The sequence below is a fragment of the Pterocles gutturalis genome, unplaced genomic scaffold (assembly GCF_000699245.1).
Source record: "Pterocles gutturalis isolate BGI_N339 unplaced genomic scaffold, ASM69924v1 scaffold28539, whole genome shotgun sequence".
NCBI classification, from domain to species: Eukaryota; Metazoa; Chordata; class Aves; order Pterocliformes; family Pteroclidae; genus Pterocles; species Pterocles gutturalis.
The window spans coordinates 16416-36891 of record NW_010134066.1 but is presented as its reverse complement, the minus strand read 5'-3'; the positions used below and the strand labels follow the sequence as shown (position 1 = coordinate 36891).

General features: G+C 36.9%; 1 protein-coding gene across 1 annotated transcript in view; it reads right to left on the bottom strand.

Moving 5' to 3' along the window:
* PPFIA2 (protein tyrosine phosphatase, receptor type, f polypeptide (PTPRF), interacting protein (liprin), alpha 2) overlaps window positions 1–20476 on the bottom strand; it is a gene marked incomplete at its 5' end in the record, with an annotated part of 49217 nt that overhangs the window by 12705 nt on the left and 16036 nt on the right. The window contains 4 exons of the mRNA XM_010081476.1: window positions 742–804; window positions 3147–3347; window positions 7168–7249; window positions 14083–14091. Of these exons, the coding sequence (XP_010079778.1) occupies window positions 742–804; window positions 3147–3347; window positions 7168–7249; window positions 14083–14091 (355 nt within the window). The remainder of the gene's footprint in view (window positions 1–741; window positions 805–3146; window positions 3348–7167; window positions 7250–14082; window positions 14092–20476) is intronic.

The window sequence follows — 20476 nt, the reverse complement described above, 5'->3', positions numbered from 1 at the left end:
CCCCCCCATTTATGGATTGGTCTGACTATAAAGTTTTCCAAACTGAATATAGGTTTTTCAGATGTCTCACTGTATGATTGTATCATGTTCTATAAGCACTGTTATAGAGTTGCTATGATGTAATGCTAAAACCAAAACCTAAAATAACACCTGTTCCAAGTACAAGAAAAAAGTCAGAACTATTGAATAAAATCTATTAATATTTATGTCCCCTTCAAATCAGGGAGAGGTTTGACAAAAATCAAAAATAAATGACACACTCCATGCACCCTATAGGAATACATGAGTATGGACATGAAAGACTCGGCATTAATGAAAACACCGAGTTGCATAATGTACTGTTCTCAAGCCTTTTCTTATTTCTTTCTGTTTCAGTGGATATGAAACTATGTTTAGAAGAGTCACTAGGGAGTAGACTATGGGGGGAATGTTGCATCTGTAACCACGACAATTTAATTTCACTAAATGAGGTTTCAGTGGCAGTAAAACTATTCCATACTGTAAAACTCCAATACTGGTTTTAGGTTCACACAATTTTTGTGATCGCAACACAGTTTGTAATTTCTTTTGCTGAGAAATTATGTACCTGTTCTTTAAGTTCAATTTCACTCCTCACCGTGACTTTCTAATGGCATGCTTGGGATGCATCCCACAGACAATATGGTGTCTGTGTTGAAGCAGACACATCCTAGTTCTTGTTTGAGCACTGAAACCATTTTAAATGGAAGTGGAAAGACTAACCGTTTTAGCTGGAGCAGCAAGATTTTCCATCTCTTCATGGGTCACCCAAACATTGCCTGAGGGCTATGGATGAGGCCCACAGGGAGGCAGGTGGGATCCACATTAGGTAAGCAGTGGTAAAGAAGAAAGGCAGCACCACTGTAAGTTAACAGCGTATAGCATCACCATCAGCACAACCATGTTCTTGCCTGTACCGAGCTGCAACTAGAGACAACTTTAGACAACTCGTTTTGTATCTTTCATTAAGAGGATTCTGAACAGATGCGATGGAGTACTTCAGCTAGAACTGGTGGATGAAATCTGGCGCTGCACCGTCACAAGGGAAAGAATAATAATTAAAGTTGCATTGCATTTCACACACAAGTGACAAATACAACCTTTAGCTCATAGCTCTGTCTGGAGGTAAGCTTCAGTTCTCAAAGATTTTCAAGCCTAAATATTCTGCACACATCATATGCTCATATTGTAATCTAAATAATTATTACTTCCCCCATGTTTCTGTAAATCAAAAATGTCAAGAGAATTCACTCGTAAAACTATTTTTCCTCATCCTATTGTTTTCAGTCATTATTACTAGGACAATGAGATGAGGCAGGCAGTGGGTGTGGAAGTCTGCTGTGCACGTAAGGTGAAATTTGCGGTGTTTTCTTAGGAGATGAAGTAAATTAACTCCTTTCCTGAGAAAGAGGGGAGGCAGAAAGACTTGGGACACAGGAATGCACATTCCACAGGAAGGCAGCTTTGTGCTGCCAATTACTCAGAAAGAATTAAAAAAAAAAAATCAAGGCAAAATTATTCCCAGTGTTTCTAGCTTGAATGTACTGTTTTCTCATTTCGTGTCAATGCTCTTATGCTTTGAAATATTCTCTTACGCTCTTAAAATCAAAATGAGTTGTGTTTAGTAATTCGACAACATGTTGAGTCTATGCTGCTTTACTAGGTGAAATCCATTGTGATTCATAGTATTACCATTATCTATGCCATAGGTTATGGCATATACAACCATTTTGAGGGGAGAAAATAACAGATGGGGAACTATAATATATAAAGAACACCAGCAAAGTGAAGATAAAAGGCCAGCCAATAGGAACATCAAGAGTCCTGTTGCCCATTTGATCATATAGCTCAGTGATTCTGGTACCCCTGGAAGGTACCTCAGTTCTCATTTCCACCAAAAGATTCTCCATTAATTCCATAAAGATTACAAAATGCATATATTATTATTATTAACATCATTTTTATTGTTATCTTAGTATTACAAGTCTGGGCTGCACTACTTGAGTAGTAGTCTTTGTCGTTCACTTCTGTGCCATGTTTTCTATCTGATCTGCCTTTTTTTTTTCTGTTACAGTCTCTGTTGCTTCTTTCATAGCCATCACCATCAGCCTCTCAGCATGAAACTACTCCCCTTTCATTACCTTATTCCTTTTTCTCCTCATCAGTTTGGCCTGCTTTTCTTCGTTTTCCACTATAAGGTGATTTTTATCTGTGGCCCGTACATTCTTACTCTCCCCTAATGTACCTTCTTGTTCTTTTTGAAATATTTTCCCCTTTCCTTTCAGACCTGTAACTCTGTGTTTCTTCTTTACTTGCTTCCTTCCCATCTCCTGCCACTCTCCCCCTTCTCTCCCTTCCTCACCTCCCTTTTCTTCACTGAAAGAGTGGTCAGACTTTGGAACAGGCTACCCAAGGAGGTGGTTGAGTCACCATCCCTGGAGGTGTTCAAGAAACATGTAGATGTGGTGCTTAGGGACATGGTTTAGTGAGTTAGGTGGTGTTGGGTTGGACTTGATGATCCTTGAGGTCTTTTCCAACCTTAATGATTCTATGAAATGCACACGCTCTACTTCTTCCTTACATACTCTCTCTACACACCTCCAACCACTGCTTCTCTTAAAAGCATGAAGAATCTAAAGTTGACTCAGATTAGATAACATTTGAAAAGATGCAAAAAAGGGAATGCGAACAAGATTCAAAAGAGCTGCGTTCTTGCATAACCTCTCTCTCCCCCTTCTGCCTTACCTGCTGCGCTCCCCCCTCCTCCCCCTCCCAAAAAGAAAAAAAAGAGAAACACAATCTGATTTGTTAGGAGAGTTGACTTGAAGGAAGAGAAAGGCAAAAATACAGGTAAAATTACAAAAGAGATGCTAAATACTGATCATTTAGATAACATCAAGGTTAATCAAAAGCACGACTTAAAAAAAAATAAGAATATCTGCTAAAGGAAAAATATCAGCGATCAACAATCAAGTGAGTGATGAACAGGTCCCTCTACATCTCTATAGGACAGTTCCCACTGATTGTGAAGTATGTGTTACCACAGAGCCCCTCTCATACTGCAAAATCTTTCTGCCGACTCCTGCAGGGTGAAGTGGGGAAGAGACAGTTAGCTGAACAGGACTCACTGTTCTGGATGTTGGAGGTGCTGATGGACTTGTCAGTGATACCATCTCCTGGATTGCTAATCGGAGCTTTAAGCGATGAAGAGGATTGCTGATTCCAATTTCTCTTTGAATCTCAGTATCAGACAAAGCAGACATAATAGCTCCGCTCTTCACGTTGGCACGGCAGGCAGCAACATACCAGGCTGGCATGCCTAGCCAGAGCTGTTGAGAGAAAGGACACATTCATCTAAAGCGTTGCTTCATTTCTCAAATGAAATTAATCATCAAGGCACCTATCAATCTGGATAAGCATGGTGATACAAGCAAATGAGTATGACTATCACAGTCTTATTAAAGAAACTAATTGTTTCAGAACCTTTGAAATTGCCATGGTTTCATGTGAACTTTTTTGTTGCTTTTACTGTAACCAGAACTTTAAAGCAACGGATGCTCTGAATTATTTTTAGAGCTGTGTGCCTCCATCACCTGGGCTACTCCTTTCCTAAGCCTTTAATGAGCAAGTAGTGGCACAAGTCAGTGTTACTACCCATTGATAGTCTTATCACATGCAGAAATCAATCTAAGAGGAATTGATTCAGTAAATTTTTTCACTTTCAAACTAAAATGGCTTTCTCTCTTTTTCCATATTAGTCCCCATGCTGTACTCATCAGGCACAATCTTACATTTCTCCACTTTTACTTGTTTGGTAGAAATAAACCAAGCACAGTTCAGATAACCAGCCTCGTGAGGACAGAGCTTACTGTAAATTTGGAAACAGTCTAGTATGGTGTCACTTCCCAGCTAGAAATAAGTTAGAAGTCACAGAAACATTTGACCACTACATCAACTGTGGATTTAGAAGATACATACTTGTAACTTCATGCTTTTCCTCTCCTTCTGTTAGTCTTACCAGCCTACGTCAGCAACAGCCCCTTGCTTCATTGTCTTAATGTCAAGACTTCATTAGTCTTTCCTTGTAAGAGGTACTCTCCACTCGTAGCAGTCTCTCCTGGGACCTACTGAGTATGAATTCCTCTAGGTTTTCTCAGCTTTCTCATTTTGTGCTGCCTCATTAATATGACTGTCAGTGTCTACAGCTCTTTGCTCCCTAAGGAGATAATTCCATAGCAGGGATACATACATGTGGAAAGTTTTTGTCACAGTATGAAATACATTATGCTATAGCAAAAACCATGAGAAGGACATAAGCAATGAATGCCATATCACTGAGATTGTGGGGATAACAATAGAAAACAAAGATGGACCTAGCTAGGTGCATCTTGAACAGGCCATCAGAATTAGCTGATTTCATTATTTTAATTTTTTCTCTTAATAATGGCTTACTAAAAGAGGACACAAGGTCCAGGAAACGAGTCAAAATATGCCATCAGTAAATTCACCAGCAAATCTGGAAAGCAGAGACAAATTGAAAGGATTTTTATTTAATTTCTTGCAGTGCAGGGAAGTAGTGTGTGGTTATTAACAACTCTATAACATATCTGGGAAATATTTACTTAAAAGGCAGCTGTTAGATCACTTTTATGTCACAGACAAAGCAGACTTGAATGTCAGATTCCGAAAGAGCTCAGTCAGGCTTTTCTGTACTGACTCCTGACGTATCACAGAGCTTGAGGAACGACTGCAACATGTTTCAGAAAGCCCTTCCCACTGATGGGATGAGCCACTGCCCTCCATCCAATGCTAGTCATTAATTATTATTATTATTTTAATTATTATTATTAAAAATACGCTCTAATTCCAAATAACTGTAAAAAAATACAAAGTTTCATGAAAGTCAAAAGCGAAAATAAAAATTATGTAGATTGCACCCAGTTGCACTTAAACAAAGGGCCATGAGGAAACTATACATAGCTGTAAAATGTATTTAATACTCCCATTTCATTTGACATTAATTTTTTTCATACATGCACTTGAAAAGCAGGAAGGTGTAAATACTGGGATTTATTCACCCTGCAGACATAGATTCAAAATGTTTGCCACTCATTAGGTAAATTAGTTCTTTAATAAACAGCTGTCTCTACTAGAAAATGCAGTTAGATGAAAACAGTCTCTAAAAAGAGGGCATAGTAATTGTTCTAGGAAGAGAACCCAGATATCAAGATTGATATAGTTTTCCAGAATTACTTAACAAAACCCACGGTTCTTAAAATATATCTCAGCTATGTCTGTGCTACATACAAATGACCAGAATAAATGCTAAGGCCAAAAAGTTAAGCCCTGAAAAGTTTGGAAATGTCACAATTGTGATCACAGATACTTCTTTAATTTGGGCATTTGTCTTCTTTAATATTAATTTAAATTTTTAGTTGAAGGTTCACATATTATATTTTCCTCAGGAGAATAAGAAATGCACAGTGTCCATCTGCTGATTACATGCACTGATGCTCACTGAATAAATACAGTACTTCTGCCCTCATATCGTTTTATCATCAGTATTCAATCTGCATTGAATACTGCAACATAAACTTCCTCATGGGCTTTCCTGTGCTACTCTCATCATAGAGTTCAAGACGTTCACAGATACCAATTTCTCTTTACAGCCCCTCTCTGAGACAGTGGGAAGCATTATCTTCTTTTGCAGCTAAGAATCAAGGGAGAAAAAGAGTAGGGCTTAACTTGTCAAAAAGTCTACAAATTTTGGATCACATTGGAGGACATCAAGCACGGATTTTTCTCAGTATTCAGAAATGTATAGACCTTTGTATGTTCACATTTCCAGCAAATCAGCTTTGCCTGTAATATTGAATACTTCTGACTGACAGAAATCCAGTTACAGAACTCTCAAAGTCATATGAAAAATTCAGGTAGTGGCTGAATTAATGAATATTCCACATTAGCAGAGATATTTTTTGGGGAAGGAAGGTACCATTCCATTTTCCAAGGTCATGCACAAACACTTGAACTGCCTTTCTGCAGTTTTTATCTTTTTCATTATGTAGTTTCACCAATTCCAATTTGAAGCAGAAATATTGTAGACATTTGATGCTTTCATTCCTCATCCTTCATTGATCCCCTGAACATATTCCCCTTAAAGCTTGGGAGAGGGACCTTTTTTTTAATTGAAGGGGAAAACTCTACAAATTCTGTCTGATGATCAATGGATGATTCCCAGAGCAGACATGAGAATAGATGGGAATATACACGGACTCATGGTATAGACAAGGAATAGACATCTGCTCCTTGAGCCAACAAAGAGCTTGTATCTCCACTGAAGTGATACAGCTTTGCCATGTAAAAGTGACTGTGTATTTGTGTAAGAACATCCTTACTTTCTGCCTTTTCCTCCCCTTAGCATCTGGGTAAGTATTTTTTTAATAGTTCCTTCACCTAAAACATTCACTGATTTTTGTCAAAACTGATGGACAGCTCTGCTGAATGTTTCTCTTGATGGGTTCCAAAATCCATTCATTTAGGCTGTTCAAATAAAGGAGAGCTCTCTGCAGACCACATTTCAGAGATGAAGGCACTGCCTGTCAAATCAGGGAGATTTCAACTTGGATCTCGCACATCCTAGGTGAAAATGCTGAGAGGAACACCTCTTTTTCCTGTTCTGAGTGATATCTAGGTAAATAAGCCCTTTCCCATTATATTTTAAAAAGATAGAAAGTTTAAAAAATCTTTAATTTTATTAAAAATTCTGAAGATGTAGCTTCTGTGTTAGCCTCAAATAAAATTTGATACCTAATTTCTCCTTACTACATCATCCTACATAAACCCTGTCTGTAAAGTTCCTAGATATTTAGAGACTGAGAAATTATAAGATTCCAAAAATGCGGGGTTCGAGTGCATTTGATAAGACTTTTTTCTTGCCCTTATCCCTCTGTGCAATCCTCTCTTACTTTTTTCAGCCCTAGTCTCTGATTTACACTATCCATTGTCAAAATCTGCTTAGTGCTCATGGCACAGTGCTCAGGGGAGAGAGGAGGAAACTTTAACATTCTCTTTAGAATTTGTAAGGATGAACACCCAGAAGCAGTCTACAAATGTGACTCATATTTCTGAGTTATGGCCAACACTTACCTCCAGCCAGGCAACCACTGTTGGCCCATCCCATTGTGCAAAAGGCAAACCCTTTCTCCGAGCTTCTTCCAGAAGTTCATGTCTAAAAATTCATCAAAAAATGTTAAATATGTAGAGGTATATGTAGGGACAATATAGATGCAAGCGTGCCTTTTTGTAACAACAGTGAAGCATGATGACAGGCGTAGAACAGGCATTGAAAACAGCACTGAACTATATGGCTCCTTCCCTTTTTTTAATGTATTCCTTAATCTATGCCAAACTTTTTTTTTTTTTTTTTGGTGCATCTTGACATCTCTTTAAACACCTACTGTACAAAAGGCAAGTTTCTGTCTCTTCTTAGCTGAAGCAACACAGAATTGGGATACCCTTTATAAAAGGATCACCTATATACTAGAAGACATTGGTGAAGTGAGATAACCAAGGGATTCCTTCTGAGACTAGCTTAGCCCTGGTCTGGTAATGACCCAGAAAGGCCCGAAATTGTCTACTTCTAGACTGGAGCTAAGCATGGAGGTAATGCAGCCAGGTATGGGAGGTCTCTGTGTCTGAAACACTAAACCCTGCTGGAACAGCTATGCACAGGGTCTCTGGAGTAGAGCTATTCTGCATCTTAAATAGGCAATGTGTGGCTAATTAAGAGTTGGTTGTATATGTAATACTTTCATGTTAATTTATTTATTACTATTGCTTATATACAAAAGAAATACATGTGGTTTTCTGATGCATACATTTTCATAATTATAGAATTTATGTGGTTTCTCAATTTTATACATATACACATAGATAGACCTCTATTGAGTGGATCAGAAATCAATCCAACTCCTGTATGTGCAGCATCTCTGGACTGCAAATGAGTGTGTATGTAAAACATAATTCTCAAAGCTTAAAATATACTTTTCATACAGCAGTATTAAATATCTGGTAAAGTTATGCATTGGCCAGGCAGCTAAACTATCAGGAGAATGCTCCATATTTAACACAATCAACCATTTGACTGGACACTTTTATTCCTGGAGCAGGAATAAAGAACCCACTGTGGTGGTGGCATAGAAAAATAAGTCCTTCAAAAGTGTTTTCTTCTGGTATTTAACAACATATTTTCAGCCGCCTCCTACTGAGTGAAACGTAAAAGAATGCTCTCAGCAACAAGCTGTAGTAAAAAAACAAGTTAGAAATGGTCTATGCTAATGTTTACAATTTGTTTACATTCCCACATACCAAGGAAATATTGGAATTATAGCTTCAGTTTTGCTCTTTCCTCCTTTATTACTACAGACTTTGTGGTTCAGTTATCCCTTGGCAATTCTTCACTGCCTTAGCAGCCTTTCAAATATATGTAGTACAAAGTCACAGCAGACAAAAGCAATTGAGTGATCTTACTCATAAGGAGTACGCCTTTTGGGATTTTTGCACTGCTGAGGGGCCAGACTGAGAGAATTTGGCTTTAGTAGAAAATGGATCTCAAATAGCAATTTTGTGTATGAGTTTAAATCCCTCGCTCTGAATACTAATAGAAAGAAAGTTGCTTTCCTTCCTGTGTTTCTGCTGTAGTAATATGTAACACTAAAAACACTTGACAGCATAACTGAAGTTCATCTACCTTCCCCTCCCACACATCCTCTGCAGTATACCTTACCCTTTGTCACTCAGATGTCCAAAGACATTGTAGATCTATCCTTGCTTTCTATGAAAGCAAAATCCTCAGGAAAAGTTGCTCTCTGGGTACACAAACACCATGTCACCTTCAGTGGCTGGTGGAGGGGCAGGAATCCCATATTCCCAGGGAGACATGCAGTGAAGGCCAATACAGACATACACCTTTGGCTGCTTGGGAAAGCAGAATTAAGGCATGGCCAGACACAGCCACCTCCCAGCTACCTGTGGAGGAGGTATTTGGGGTGCAACCTTCTCTCGGAGCCAGTTCTGTGGGGTGCCTGGGATGCTACAGCAGTGCTGTACCTTCCTCAGGTGCCACAACAGGGCTGCCTGGCTCCTGCTGCCACCAGGGCTGCGAGCTGGCACAGCTGTCTTCAGGGAGAGCCAAGCTCTCAGGGATGCTCCTTCCCTGCCTGGCCAGCATGGACCCCACAAAACCCTACATGGCTTGTTCCTGTGCCAAAGCCAGCCCAAGTCCAGGGAGTGGCCCCTTCTGCAGCCAGGAGTCCCATAGAGGCACCATCCTTGGAGAAACCTGATCCCAGATTTTTTTCTTATCTAGGGTATTCTCTTCGCACCTTATGGCTGAAAGAGCAGGGCTGACTGTCACAAGGAGACTGTAGCTTTGAGGGCCACTGGCCTTCCTTGCTTGTGATGATGGTCTCCCGTGTCAAGCAGGAGGGCAGAAGCACGTGGTTTGCAATGAGATGGGGAGGATCTTTTGGCTTATTTTCTGTTTTGGTGTTGAATCCCTGTGGGGCCTTAGGAGCTGAGGTGCCTGCAGAAGAGGCATTGGCACTTTAAGTTCTTGCTTCCATGAAAAGCTTACTTCCTGTATGGTGCAATTATAAAATAGGTATTTCTAGGGAATTCCCTGTGACTTTGCAACCTTTGAAATGGCCTGAGGCTTGGTGGGGAGGCTTAGCATTATTCCAGTGCTTCTCAAACAAACACACTCTTCCAGAGTAGGAATGCACTTCTATTTCTTCAGAGCTAAACAAAAATGTAGTTGTGATTATTGATATTGGCTGAAAAAAAATGGGGCCAGGCCAGAAATTGGATGCCTTATATATATGTGATAGCCAAAGACTACACTATGATAAACACAATCCAAAAGGTCTTGGCATGTAGAAGGAAAGTGGTTTGTTTGAAAATATGTTTAGTGTAAAGTTAAAATCCTTTACTCAGGCGTGCACAGGGAATGCAACCATCACAAGGCCTGTGCCTCACTTATTGATGTGGGCTACTAAAAGGATTTTTATAATATTTCTTTCTCTTTAAAACAATTTTATGCTTCAGAATTTATACTTCTTTCCCTCAGATGCTTCATTTAAACACCTCTCCAATATTAAAGTGTTTAAATTATGTTTTACTTTTTAAACAGTATTCTTTAACTACCTTCTAATACACACTAGGAGATCTGCAGAACCTGAACCTTCAATTTCTAAACCAGAATTAACCCCAGAATTTCTGTTTTTTGACTGATAGATATTCTGTAGTTTACAGTTGAGGAAAAGTCTTGGTTTTTTGATATAAATGAGCACTATAGTGAAAACACCACTCTCTCAAAAGAAGTTAAAAGTGTCATGTAGAAAATACATGTATCATTTTGATCAACAGTGAAAATCATCAGAAAAATGAATCTGGTGTTTTGCCTATTTTGAATATAATCTGAATATTTTAGAACAGCCTGAATGTACTGTTGTCCTTGTGGGATAGTTACTGGCTTCCTGAAAACAGAGGGTCCCCACAGTCAAATATTGGCAACTGCAAAACCAGACAACAGATCACAGGAGGAAGAAGAGATGAACACCAAAAAAAAGCTCATCAACACAAAAGCTCATCACTCCCTCTTCCTTTTATTACAAAGACAGGGTTTAGAAATCATGAATAGTATTATACAGTTTCTCTATTTTAGAAGATACTTTGCAGGGGAACGTGGGGATTTCTGCTCCTAAGACTTTGTGAGAAGAGTACTACATGTTATTATGTGTTCACTTTGCATTGGTAAGGAGGCAGAGAATTAAAATGTAATTATTTTTATGCTCATTTGTTTTTTTTGGCAACATATGAAAACAAGCTGATAAGGAAGAATTGACATTAATTAGGCATTACTATAAATGGTATTATTTTTGCAGATAAGGCTTTAAACCACTTACTACCAGTGGAATGAATTCCAAATTAAAGCCGTATTTTTAACGATAACATTATTACTGTTCAAGAGTAAAATCCTCTTCCTGGAGACATTATAGGAGTAACTGCCACACGCTATTTAAAATATATCATTACTCTGAGCCTGGTTTTGCAAAGTAATTAAATTTCACGAACATCGACTGTTTAACATTTATCCAAAATTTCAGAGATGGTTGTATTTGTCTGTTTTAGAGAGTGCCTCATAACATGGCCTGTCTTCACTCTTCTACCAAAGACTGAAAAGAAGAAACGCATCATGTTGTGTTGTGGAGTTGTGTGGCAGACAAGCAGAGTTGCCTCCCTAGCAATGACTTCTGGTGTTTAATCCTCCCCAAAATGACTTCCTAAGGACATTGTTACACAGGGCCATTTTCTTTAGCACCATTCTTCTGAGAGCCAGGTACAACTGCCCATATCAGCCTACTAAGCTGAGAGCACAACTGTCTCATACCATGAGGACTATATGAATGCTTCAATATCTCTCTGGACACCAAAGGTACATGGGAGCATGGAAGGGGGAAATGATAAGAGCAAAACTATGTTATTATCTTGCAAATTTTCTATTTCATATACATATATATATATATATTTCTCTTGCCCTGAGAAAAATCCAGCTCTGCATCAGCAGCCCTCATCAACTCATTGATAAACCTCAATGGACTTTATTAAAAATAATTTCTAAAAACACTTTGTGTGGAAAGTCAACAAGATAGTGATTTAAAGCATGTCATTCAGTGACATTCAATTTTCTTTATGAAGACGAGGCTCCCCCTCATGAAGCAAACAAGAAATAACAGCTTAGGATTTCTGATACATATAATGCAAACACTCAGTGTAGTACACAAAGTACAGATACTCTCTTGATGAAACTTGAAGAATGTTTCAACACAGATCTTCATATTTCTGCAAATTATAGCATTTATTCTGATAATTCTAGTAGGGTTCACATGAAAGGTCCTCAGGGATATTATATTGTACATATTATAATGTCTCTTAATTAAAATATAATCATAAATGTGAGATAAATTGAGAAGGATGCATGATGAAGTCAAGAGCCAAATCACGTTAATAAAATACAAGCAAAATTTATTTAAATATTTAGGCTAATGGACAATTTAGATCCTATGAAATGACCTTTACTGATAGACATTTTTTCAAAAGGATAGCAGATGAAAGTGTTTACCTAGCAGAACCTCTGATTATTATTATTACTGACACTATCATGATTATTATCACGAATACTAAAATGCTTAGTTTACAACAAAACATTATGCATTATTGGTTTCTAGAAAATAGAAATTCTGGATCAAATATGCTATGCTACATTCATCTGAGTAAACCTATGATTTCAAGTTAAGATTAAACACATCTGCCTCTCAAAAGCTAACATGCTCACGTTCAAAGACTCCAAAATTCAGGAAAGAGGATTTCTAATGAATTAATCTGGGTTTTATCTTTTCTATTGTAATTTGCTAAAGATTTAAGAGATGCTAGAATCCTGTAGCTAAGGAGCTGAATTTGTATAAATTAATAATTATATTAAAAGTCTAATAAAAATAACAAGTTACATTTCATCTATTTATTTCCTCTAAGACTACAAATGTTTTTAAAGTAGGAAGTAGAAGAAAAAAAGAGCCTCTGACTTGATATTGCCATATAATGTTGATTTAATTTAATCTGAAAGGGTTCATCTGACTTAAAGACTACACTAATTAAAACCTGGGTCATCTCTTGTTTCACTTCTGGCACTTAAGTGACCTGGCTTTTAAATAATTTGATATCCTCATTCTTTCTCTTCATTGATAATTAATATAATAGTCAGACTGAGAACAATGGGCAAAATTCAATTTCCTTTTTTTTACTAAATGTTTTGTATCCAGCTTTAAGGAGTTTTTGGCAAAAATGTCTGAAATACAGAAATCAAGATGCAACTGATAAATTAAAATTTTAAAATCTATAAAGCAAGGAAGTATAACTTTAACAGCATCCCAGATAACACAGATTAGCAAATCAAGTTTAACAATATTGTCATTACTCTATATGGGTGTATATTTTAAGTGTATGCAAACTGAAGGGCAGCATTCTTTTTTCTGAAGACATACATTAAACTAAGTGAAGCATGTTCAGGAATGCTTAATACAGACCCTAATAAATTAAAGCTGCTGAGAGCTACTATGAAAACAAATAAGAAAACGTCTGTGAAGTAAACAGACTTGTATAATATATAGCCTTGCAATCTTGTATGTACTGTGCTACATAGGAGACTCCCGGAGTGCCCAGGGTGATTAAATGTTATCAAATCTATTTTTATAAACCCATCTCATAATCACATATTCTCATTTAATGTGGTAAACCCTGTTCTCTTGGAGTTTTTCATACTTACATTTTAAAAAAGTTATAGCTCATACAAGCTTTGAACGGATGAAATTTTCTCTATAAATTACAAAAATTATTCAAGAAAATAAAACATTTCTACTATTGATCAAAGAGGAGATGAAGATTTTAAACTTGATATCAGGTCAACAATTAAAAAAACACCCAAACATTAAAAAATGAACTGGTGAAAATAGTAAAATTATACGCACAAACAAAATATTATTGTACTACTATACAGCATGAGGGCTCAAAAAATTGTGTACTCCAGATTACTAGATTGTTTATGAGTTTGAGTCCTCTGTGATTCAATTGAACTGAATTTATGCCTTAACAGCATTTGTTGATCTAGGCCTTCACACTCACGATCTTTTCACTGACTTAAACTTTCAAATGTCTTTGTGATTCTGGGCTTTAGACTTCCCAAAATGTGCTTATTTAAAAAAACTGACAGCAGTAATCTCCAAATAGTTAATCCATTATGTTAAGCCCTTCAGGGGCAAGTCCTGACCTTAATTTGTGTATGCTTTTGAGGTTTTTTGAATACTTTGAAAGTTTTCATTTGGATCAGTTTTTCTACATTGATTTCTTATATAAGGTTCACGGGGGAAAAAAAAAAAGAATAAAATATAGAAAATAAACATGGTGCTGAAAACGAATATGTTCAGCAGCCATGGTGTTTTAACTTACCCAGATATGCTTTTCATGAGATGGAGATAGATGAATGGAAAAAAAAAAAAGCACATAAATGTTAATGAACAGATAGTCCATAAAAAAAATCATGATAGATAAAATAATACCAATATTATAACTATGGAAATCTTTCTAACTAGTCTTTGAATGCTTAAAAAAAGTTACATGTTCTTGTGAAGAACAGATGCATCTTTCAAAATGAGATTTTCACTAAACTGATGTTGGCTATTTATTAGGTACCACTCAACACAGCTCAACCACATCTACTATCTACAATACATATTCATGCCAAAGATCTGTAAACACAGTGAATGCGGAATAGATTTTCAAATCAGAGCATTTTGCCCAGATTTGAATAATTTCATAATGGTTTTTGTATAACACCAAAAATCTTGAAAATCCCAAACCTGTGGATTTCAGCAAATTACCATAGAGACACAGTAAAATTGAGTGGACTACAAACCAAGATTTACTTTTCTATGTGCACTTTAGTAATATTTTAGCAAAATATCCTACAGTAATCATAAATGACCTAGACTCAGGTTTTTGTGGTGTTTTTTTTTTTTTTTTAAAGTATGCAGATAGGTGATATGCACATAGGTGACTAACATTTGTAATGGTTATTCATGCTGTGCAGCATTTTAATTGGAGCATTCACACTAATACTAGATTAGTAGCAAAACTGGTATGAGTGATTTGCCCTCTAGGTAACCTATTCTTGACAATATAATTGTTAACAGTACCTGTAGGAGAAAGCAGGATGCCATCGCTGATAATAAATTTTCTTCAGCATCCTTTAATTTCCATCATAAAAAGAAAAATATCTGCCTGAATTAAACCCGGATATCTCAGAAAATTATATTTCTATTAACAAATGATTTACCGAGACATAAAAATGCTTGGTAGATATAGCTGTAGAAAACTTTGGAGTGAAACACCTGTGCTCTGATTAATTAAGAAGAGGTTGCAGACATTTCATTGAGTTCAGGAGGGGGCTGGTTTCATGATCTTAAATTTTATTTTCATGTGTGTGAGATCAGTAGAATGGCTGGGAGAGAGAAGAGAAAGTGAGATACAGAAAAGTAGATGGAAACAAATGACAAATTGATACACAGAAGAAAGGAAAATTAAGGAAACGAAGGTCAACAAAGGCATGCAATATAAATAAAGGGCTAGAGAATTATCCAAGCATTTACCAAATCTGACGAAAGTACCATTTGAATTGAATATGCGTTTGTGATCTTGGGGCCAAAATCTCCATCATGCTCATTTTCTACTGAGCTGACTGCAAAGACTGACTTGAACACCTTTGCTGGAAAAGCTTTTAATTTTGGACCTTCCAGAATATATTGAACCAGAAGTCCCACGTCTTGTGTCTTCCCCTGAATACTCCTGTGGGTATGTGTGGAGAGAAATAAACACGGGAGCTAATTGGAATGTGAGTAAATTTCTGTCAGCTTTAATGATTTGGCAGTTTGCAGTCGCTTGGGGATAACTTATGGGACCTGAAGCCATTCCAGTCTGTCCTGTTATAGAAGCAGAGGATCAAGGGACATCCCTTCACTTCCTAATCATCTTGTCCACAGAATAATAAAATACAGTATAAAAAGTGGAATTTTAAATTCTAGCTTTCACCTTTTCATAAGACAACAATTTTATCACCATTTTATGAAGGAACACAATGATTTCCCTTAGACATATATTAAACTAAAAGATATGTGGAATTTTTTTCCTCTGCTGTGTTTTATCCATTCTTCCCTTAAAGCCTAATTCTACAGTTAATCTGACAGGATATTTGCATCTGCTGGAGATCATTGCTTACAGGGCCAGCTGCATGCATTAGGGTTGATGCTTATATTTATCCAGAAATCCCAAATTGCAATAGATAGGTTTATATGTGTAGATAAGGCAGGGACTGGGGCTTTGTTCTGGTTTTGGTTGATTAAAAACTTGCAGCTCATTGATACAAATATCCTTATCTTTTATGAGGAAAAAAATTAAAAAAAAAACTTGTCAAAGGATAAAAACATTTTAAAAATACAAGATTTTTTAAAAAATATGATTTAGATATAGAATAAAATATGTCTTATAAGTTTTTGCTTCCTCAGAATAATCTGAACAGGGTTTAATATTCCTCTGCAAGATAAATACCCATATATCCTTACATTTGTAATGCTAAAAAGGCTCCAAGCATCTAATGTAAGAGCAAGATACATTTTTAACATTGCAAAAGCTTAAAGTGTTAAAAATGTTTGCTAAAGGAATTAAGCTTAAAAAGAAAATTCACCTTTAGGTATGTCTCAAGGATTAGACAAGAGAAAATCATGGTGGACACAGCAGACAATCCTAAACCGCACATCAGAATACTGAATACCTCTCTTTCCTCCACTGGAATAAGAAAATAGAAAATAATAGCTCCTGAACACAGAATTTTTTGCTAGAAAGGGAGGAAGAACTAAAGATGAGTCTGAAAGCTACTAACAACATCAGGTAGTTTCTCATAGATGAGGTAGGAAGGGAAGAAATTAAATGCAAAACCTGAATTTTCCTAAAGATTCAGTAAATAAAAGATTGGGGAGGAAAAGGGCACCGTATTCTTAAGAGCTACTGTAAAAAATAAATCATGTATGTTTGGGATATAATGGTGTTTAATAAGCATCAAGTATACAGGAACACTAGATGGATGGCATATAAAAAGACCTTAATTAATCCAATTGGATTCATTTTTTTCAAAATGTGTGCAATTAAGAAAATAATTAGAAACAGCTATTTGCATACTGCAGAGGACAGAGATTATTTGTAGTCACAAATACACTATGTCAAATTCTAATTGCAGTTGCACACATAAAACCTAATTAAAGGGGCATTGTGTGGATTCAAAAGAAACTAAATAACTACAGCATTTCAAACTCTTACAGCACAAAAAGGTCTACCTAGACAGGGATCTCAAACTTACATTTTCTACAGGCAAATCTAAGTCCTAGTGTTCTGTTTTCTTTTACTGATTTTATTTAAATGTGGATTACCACAACATGAGGCCTATTTCTTGTGACTTCCCTCTATCATCTCCCCATTTTTGAAGAATCTATACAAATAAAAACCAACAAAAGAAAAGGACTGAAGCACGATTAGGAATTTGTCAAAATTATCAAAGGAATTTATCAACATTTATAATTTTTTCTTCTAGGTGTAAAGAAGAGTCAATTAATACAGCATGCTCTTCTATTCATATGGAAGTTACTGCCTTTTTACATGTACATCACTGTAGTCAGCTGAGACTTAACAGCATTGCAATTCTCTCTCCAAGGTTAATTATTAGGCTATGAATACTAAGAATTTATTTTTACACTGTAATTTTACATATGAGAATTACTTAGGTCTTGATTTTACAAGGCTTTATTCAAGTATGTAAGAATATGTATGTGTCCTGGCACATCAAGGCTTTTCTGCAATCCACATGAAGGCAGGAGGCTATATCTGGCAACCAAAAACCTATACCTGTGGAGTAAATCTCCCCAACACAGGCTCATAGGAAAGAATGGGTTTACTTTGATTTTCCTTGTAAAATATAAACCTCACATCTTAAGCTTGTTTTGGAAATGTGGAATTAATAGATTCTAGTCTAGTGTCACAACAAACAAAATTGAAGAAAAAAGTGCAGCTAAAGCTATGCTCTTGACTCATCCTAACACCACCAGACGACTGGGAGCGATAGCATTATGACACAGTGCAGTTAATTCATCAGCTATAAGGTAAGTAATGATTGTTATTCAAATGCTCATATTAATAAAGTAGGACATTTATCAGCTTCTGGGCTTGAATCCTGTCAGTATGATCCAGGTTAGCTGACGAATGTAAAGTTTTTTTCAGGGAAATAATATGTATTTGGGATTACTGAGGAAGCAATGGCCCAGGCCAATCTCAAACTATACTAGCAGCGTGCACAAGGTCAAATCCACCTCTGTGTGGCAATCTGGGACTACGCAGCACTTAAATGTCTCTTAAAGCTTGCCTTATGTTGGTGCCTTGCACAGGATGAAACAAACACATCCTGTAAAATATCAGTGTTTATGACCAACCATCACATATTTTTATGCAACATAGATACTTTTGTCTATCTTCAGCCTGCTTCCTTCTTCAGGCAGATACATATTTCACAGTATATTCATAACCATAGAATGGTTTGGGCTGGAAAGGACCTCAAAGATCATCAAGTTCCAACCCCCCTGCCACGGGCAGGGACACCCTCCACTAGACCAGGTTGCTCAAAGCCTCATCCAGCCTGGCCTTGAACACCTCCAGGGATGGGGCATACACAGCTTCTCTGGGCAACCTGTGCCAGTGTCTCACCACCCTCACACTGGAAAATTTCTTCCTAATATCTAGTCTAAATCTACCCTCTTTCAGCTTATACCCATTACCCCTTGTCCTCTCACTACACTCCCTGATAAAGAGTGCCTCCCCATCTCTCCTGTAGGCCCCCTTCAGGCACTGGAAGGCTGCTATTGGGTCTCCTCCGAACCTTCTCTTCTCCAGGCTGAACAACCCCAATTGTCCCAGCCTGTTCGTTGCATATTGTTACAGATATAATCAAACATTACATTTGAAAAGGATATATATTACTGGCACTCAGAGCTATATTGCACTTTGAAAGACAAAGCAGGACTCTTTAGAGCTGTATTGTCTTGTGGGACACGCACACTGATAAACTTCTGCTGTCCCAGAGGATGCTATGCCTGTATCTGAACCCTCCGCAAACCTTAATGAGTTGCAATAGAAACTGGACTGACCTGAAACTTCGTACGCTGGGTCCCAGTTGAGGCTGTCATGACAACCCTGAGTGAATCCCAAGGCCAGGTTATTGTGTACTGTCATATTATTTGGTGCAAAAATACCCACAAAGGAGGATGTTATGAACAGCTGGGATAGTGTATAGCCAGTCACAAAGAAATGGTAGCTGGACTCAACCACAAAATTGAGAACTGGAAATTAGGTAACCATTTTTCACGGGGGACTGGCTGATCACCAGAAAAATAAAAAAACTATGAGAAACGCTCCACTCTTCATTTCAGTGATGGGTGTATTCTGGAGAGTATATCTTTACCAAATAAAATTTATGATTAGATGAGTGCAAATTATGTGAATCATTAGGGGACTCGAATGTAATGGTGACACAGACGGCATCAGTTTAGTTTAAAGTTTTAGGACTTTTAGTCCTAAACTCTGAGTTTTCTCGAAGAAGTTACTCATTAGTCAGACAGGCTCTGAGAGTCAGAGAAAAGTCAGAAGACATTATATACAAATTATTAACAGCTCCTGTATAGGATGACTGAAGTGAAACGTAAAGACTAGTTTAAATAATAAAAATGCAATGCATTATTCTTTGTCACAGCCCAACACCACTTATTTTCACCAAACAATGGAATAACACTCTAAACCCTCTAAATAACCTCAGCATTAATGTTTTGTTTTCTAGGACTGCATGCTCAGTTTACAAAAAGCACAACTTAAAAAGTTTTAATATTAACTATAGGTGTCATATATTTAATGTCTGAGACTAAATACCTATGGATCAGTCAGGCAACCTAAGTTCATCTTTTCAGATGATTTTAGGAACATGTTGAGTCTAATTTAAAAATTCTACACAGCTTCCTTAATTTCTCTTTGATGCCTTAGGAGAAAGACTTCTTTCTAATAAATCTACTGTAATAACCAAATTTTGGATGAATAGAAACTCTTGTTTGAGGTTTATAAGTGTCTAGTATATAATTGAGATAAACTGTTAATTACATTTTAATGATATCTAAGTAGTCAATTGAAATTGAAAGACATTTTACATCTAAATAGCATCTTCTAAGCAAGCAGGAAAACTTTGAAATTTAGGTTAATGACAATATAATCACCAGAGAGAGAACTGGTGTCCAGAATTATCATATTCTCTTATTAAGTTTTTCAGAGTGAAATCTAATACTAAGTAATCTAATCTATGCATGTAAATTGTAGTGAAATATTATAACACACCACAATGTGTTTGTAACTCCATGAGGCCAGAGCAAGCTCAATGCATGTGCTTGCCAGGACATCTGTGGAACCATTAGCACCTACTGGCTGCAGCAGCTGACAATTCTTCACCCCTGGGGTAGGGGCATCCTTGCTGAATTATTGATGAAGTTGAAAACATTCAAAAATGCAAATTTATAAATTTAGCATTTTTTTCACTCAAGAGGTTAATTCAACTGAAAGAAATAAAATGGATAACATTTTAACAGGAACCTTTCCTTTTATAATAATTTCTATCCAGTTTCAAGTCACCAACTCAAAGCTAACTGCAAACTCTGGTGAAGCTCATGAGTACTGTGAGAATGTGTTGATCACAGTGATGAATCAGATG